Source organism: Schistosoma mansoni (genome assembly GCF_000237925.1).
Source record: "Schistosoma mansoni, WGS project CABG00000000 data, supercontig 0703, strain Puerto Rico, whole genome shotgun sequence".
Taxonomy (NCBI): domain Eukaryota; kingdom Metazoa; phylum Platyhelminthes; class Trematoda; order Strigeidida; family Schistosomatidae; genus Schistosoma; species Schistosoma mansoni.
Window position 1 is genome coordinate 1 of NW_017386414.1, and position 5,787 is coordinate 5,787.

Below are 5,787 nucleotides of genomic sequence, written 5' to 3' on the forward strand. Positions count from 1 at the left end.
CCACAAAAACTATACTCCCGTGTAGTCAGTACACTCCAACTCAAAAATAGACTCGCTCACTCACATCTCTCGATACAACTACACCTCTTCACAGTCCACTCTCTCCATCGCCAAACCAACACCACAGTCTTCGCTCCTACAAAATAAACAAATTAAACACAAAAACAACATATCACTAACTCGTCACAATAAACACACACGCACAAACACAAACACAAAAGTCAGACATACAAGTGACGGAGAACAACATCAATTCTCGAGTCAGTGGAAACCGCGAATGTATGGACAATAAATCATGAAACTAATATCAACTATTCAACATTCACATAACAACAACAACAACAACAACAACAACACCAAAATACACTGGCGAAAATCAACAATCAAACAATCAAACCATCTGCAAACACATCTACACAACTCAAATCAAATCACATCGCAACGCCTATCGACACACATCACACAAACACCCGTCAACTCACCTGAAACTCATCAACCAACCACTCTTGTCGCCGCCACCGCCGCCGCCACAAAAACTATACTCCCGTCTAGTCAGTACACTCCAATTCAAAAATACACTCGCTCACTCACATCTCTCGATACAACTACACCTCTTCACAGTCCACTCTCTCCATCGCCAAACCAACACCACCGTCTTCGCTCCTACAAAATAAACAAATTAAACACAAAAACAACATATCACTAACTCGTCACAATAAACACACACGCACAAACACAAACACAAAAGTCAGACATCCAAGTGACGGAGAACAACATCAATTCTCGAGTCAGTGGAAACCGCGAATGTATGGACAATTCATCATGAAACTAATATCAACTATTCAACATTCACATAACAACAACAACAACAACAACAACAACACCAACACCAAAATACACTGCGAAAATCAACAATCAAACAATCAAACCATCTGCAAACACATCTACACAACTCAAATCAAATCACATCGCAACGCCTATCGACACACATCACACAAACACCCGTCAACTCACCTGAAAACTCATCAACTAACCACTCTTGTCGCCGCCACCCGCCGCCGCCCCAAAAACTATACTCCCGTCTAGTCAGTGGGGAGCTTTTTAGGTGTTTTTGGCGGCGGGGTGGGGGAGGTGGAGGGATTTTTCTTCTGTGTTCAGTTCTGATTCTCCATTGTCAAACCAACACCACCGTCTTCGCTCCTACAAAATAAACAAATTAAACACAAAAACAACATATCACTAACTCGTCACAATAAACACACACGCACAAACACAAACACAAAAGTCAGACATCCAAGTGACGGAGAACAACATCAATTCTCGAGTCAGTGGAAACCGCGAATGTATGGACAATTCATCATGAAACTAATATCAACTATTCAACATTCACATAACAACAACAACAACAACAACAACAACACCACCACCAAAATACACTGCGAAAATCAACAATCAAACAATCAAACCATCTGCAAACACATCTACACAACTCAAATCAAATCACATCGCAACGCCTATCGACACACATCACACAAACACCCGTCAACTCACCTGAAACTCATCAACCAACCACTCTTGTCGCCGCCACCGCCGCCGCCACAAAAACTATACTCCCGTCTAGTCAGTACACTCCAACTCAAAAATACACTCGCTCACTCACATCTCTCGATACAACTACACCTCTTCACAGTCCACTCTCTCCATCGCCAAACCAACACCACCGTCTTCGCTCCTACAAAATAAACAAATTAAACACAAAAACAACATATCACTAACTCGTCACAATAAACACACACGCACAAACACAAACACAAAAGTCAGACATCCAAGTGACGGAGAACAACATCAATTCTCGAGTCAGTGGAAACCGCGAATGTATGGACAATTCATCATGAAACTAATATCAACTATTCAACATTCACATAACAACAACAACAACAACACCACCAAAATACACTGCGAAAATCAACAATCAAACAATCAAACCATCTGCAAACACATCTACACAACTCAAATCAAATCACATCGCAACGCCTATCGACACACATCACACAAACACCCGTCAACTCACCTGAAACTCATCAACCAACCACTCTTGTCGCCGCCACCGCCGCCGCCACAAAAACTATACTCCCGTCTAGTCAGTACACTCCAATTCAAAAATACACTCGCTCGCTCACATCTCTCGATACAACTACACCTCTTCACAGTCCACTCTCTCCATCGCCAAACCAACACCACCGTCTTCGCTCCTACAAAATAAACAAATTAAACACAAAAACAACATATCACTAACTCGTCACAATAAACACACACGCACAAACACAAACACAAAAGTCAGACATACAAGTGACGGAGAACAACATCAATTCTCGAGTCAGTGGAAACCGCGAATGTATGGACAATTCATCATGAAACTAATATCAACTATTCAACATTCACATAACAACAACAACAACAACAACAACACCAAAATACACTGCGAAAATCAACAATCAAACAATCAAACCATCTGCAAACACATCTACACAACTCAAATCAAATCACATCGCAACGCCTATCGACACACATCACACAAACACCCGTCAACTCACCTGAAACTCATCAACCAACCACTCTTGTCGCCGCCACCGCCGCCGCCACAAAAACTATACTCCCGTCTAGTCAGTACACTCCAACTCAAAAATACACTCGCTCACTCACATCTCTCGATACAACTACACCTCTTCACAGTCCACTCTCTCCATCGCCAAACCAACACCACCGTCTTCGCTCCTACAAAATAAACAAATTAAACACAAAAACAACATATCACTAACTCGTCACAATAAACACACACGCACAAACACAAACACAAAAGTCAGACATCCAAGTGACGGAGAACAACATCAATTCTCGAGTCAGTGGAAACCGCGAATGTATGGACAATTCATCATGAAACTAATATCAACTATTCAACATTCACATAACAACAACAACAACAACAACAACACCAACACCAAAATACACTGCGAAAATCAACAATCAAACAATCAAACCATCTGCAAACACATCTACACAACTCAAATCAAATCACATCGCAACGCCTATCGACACACATCACACAAACACCCGTCAACTCACCTGAAACTCATCAACCAACCACTCTTGTCGCCGCCACCGCCGCCGCCACAAAAACTATACTCCCGTCTAGTCAGTACACTCCAATTCAAAAATACACTCGCTCGCTCACATCTCTCGATACAACTACACCTCTTCACAGTCCACTCTCTCCATCGCCAAACCAACACCACCGTCTTCGCTCCTACAAAATAAACAAATTAAACACAAAAACAACATATCACTAACTCGTCACAATAAACACACACGCACAAACACAAACACAAAAGTCAGACATCCAAGTGACGGAGAACAACATCAATTCTCGAGTCAGTGGAAACCGCGAATGTATGGACAATTCATCATGAAACTAATATCAACTATTCAACATTCACATAACAACAACAACAACACCAAAATACACTGCGAAAATCAACAATCAAACAATCAAACCATCTGCAAACACATCTACACAACTCAAATCAAATCACATCGCAACGCCTATCGACACACATCACACAAACACCCGTCAACTCACCTGAAACTCATCAACCAACCACTCTTGTCGCCGCCACCGCCGCCGCCACAAAAACTATACTCCCGTCTAGTCAGTACACTCCAATTCAAAAATACACTCGCTCGCTCACATCTCTCGATACAACTACACCTCTTCACAGTCCACTCTCTCCATCGCCAAACCAACACCACCGTCTTCGCTCCTACAAAATAAACAAATTAAACACAAAAACAACATATCACTAACTCGTCACAATAAACACACACGCACAAACACAAACACAAAAGTCAGACATCCAAGTGACGGAGAACAACATCAATTCTCGAGTCAGTGGAAACCGCGAATGTATGGACAATTCATCATGAAACTAATATCAACTATTCAACATTCACATAACAACAACAACAACAACAACAACAACACCAACACCAAAATACACTGCGAAAATCAACAATCAAACAATCAAACCATCTGCAAACACATCTACACAACTCAAATCAAATCACATCGCAACGCCTATCGACACACATCACACAAACACCCGTCAACTCACCTGAAACTCATCAACCAACCACTCTTGTCGCCGCCACCGCCGCCGCCACAAAAACTATACTCCCGTCTAGTCAGTACACTCCAATTCAAAAATACACTCGCTCGCTCACATCTCTCGATACAACTACACCTCTTCACAGTCCACTCTCTCCAACGGCAAACCAACACCACCGTCTTCGCTCCTACAAAATAAACAAATAAAACACAAAAACAACATATCACTAACTCGTCACAATAAACACACACGCACAAACACAAACACAAAAGTCAGACATCCAAGTGACGGAGAACAACATCAATTCTCGAGTCAGTGGAAACCGCGAATGTATGGACAATTCATCATGAAACTAATATCAACTATTCAACATTCACATAACAACAACAACAACAACAACAACACCAACACCAAAATACACTGCGAAAATCAACAATCAAACAATCAAACCATCTGCAAACACATCTACACAACTCAAATCAAATCACATCGCAACGCCTATCGACACACATCACACAAACACCTGTCAACTCACCTGAAACTCATCAACCAACCACTCTTGTCGCCGCCACCGCCGCCGCCACAAAAACTATACTCCCGTCTAGTCAGTACACTCCAATTCAAAAATACACTCGCTCGCTCACATCTCTCGATACAACTACACCTCTTCACAGTCCACTCTCTCCATCGCCAAACCAACACCACCGTCTTCGCTCCTACAAAATAAACAAATTAAACACAAAAACAACATATCACTAACTCGTCACAATAAACACACACGCACAAACACAAACACAAAAGTCAGACATCCAAGTGACGGAGAACAACATCAATTCTCGAGTCAGTGGAAACCGCGAATGTATGGACAATTCATCATGAAACTAATATCAACTATTCAACATTCACATAACAACAACAACAACAACACCACCAAAATACACTGCGAAAATCAACAATCAAACAATCAAACCATCTGCAAACACATCTACACAACTCAAATCAAATCACATCGCAACGCCTATCGACACACATCACACAAACACCCGTCAACTCACCTGAAACTCATCAACCAACCACTCTTGTCGCCGCCACCGCCGCCGCCACAAAAACTATACTCCCGTCTAGTCAGTACACTCCAATTCAAAAATACACTCGCTCGCTCACATCTCTCGGTACAACTACACCTCTTCACAGTCCACTCTCTCCATCGCCAAACCAACACCACCGTCTTCGCTCCTACAAAATAAACAAATTAAACACAAAAACAACATATCACTAACTCGTCACAATAAACACACACGCACAAACACAAACACAAAAGTCAGACATCCAAGTGACGGAGAACAACATCAATTCTCGAGTCAGTGGAAACCGCGAATGTATGGACAATTCATCATGAAACTAATATCAACTATTCAACATTCACATAACAACAACAACAACAACAACAACACCAACACCAAAATACACTGCGAAAATCAACAATCAAACAATCAAACCATCTGCAAACACATCTACACAACTCAAATCAAATCACATCGCAACGCCTATCGACACACATCACACAAACACCCGTCAACTCACCTGAAACTCATCAACCAACCACTCTTGTCGCCGCCACCGC

The 5,787-nt window shown here is 41.9% G+C and overlaps 1 protein-coding gene across 3 annotated transcripts; it reads right to left on the reverse strand.

Annotated features, from left to right (window-relative positions):
• Nucleotides 1-2,555: 2,555 nt before the first annotated feature.
• Nucleotides 2,556-5,406, reverse strand: Smp_183020.1 (hypothetical protein; the record flags this gene model as incomplete). 3 transcript variants are annotated; one of them, XM_018792128.1, is made up of 4 exons in its annotated part: nucleotides 2,573-2,775; nucleotides 3,124-3,304; nucleotides 4,699-4,879; nucleotides 5,219-5,406. In XM_018792128.1, coding segments are annotated over 2 exons (246 nt in total), but the record flags the coding sequence as incomplete, so codon positions are not given. The 3 variants fall into 3 exon arrangements, with proteins under 3 accessions (XP_018644523.1, XP_018644524.1, XP_018644783.1); XM_018792127.1 differs by lacking the exons at nucleotides 3,124-3,304; nucleotides 4,699-4,879 and adding exons at nucleotides 3,638-3,818; nucleotides 4,170-4,350 and having other exon boundaries at nucleotides 5,219-5,388; XM_018792126.1 differs by lacking the exon at nucleotides 4,699-4,879 and having other exon boundaries at nucleotides 2,556-3,304.
• Nucleotides 5,407-5,787: the final 381 nt, after the last annotated feature.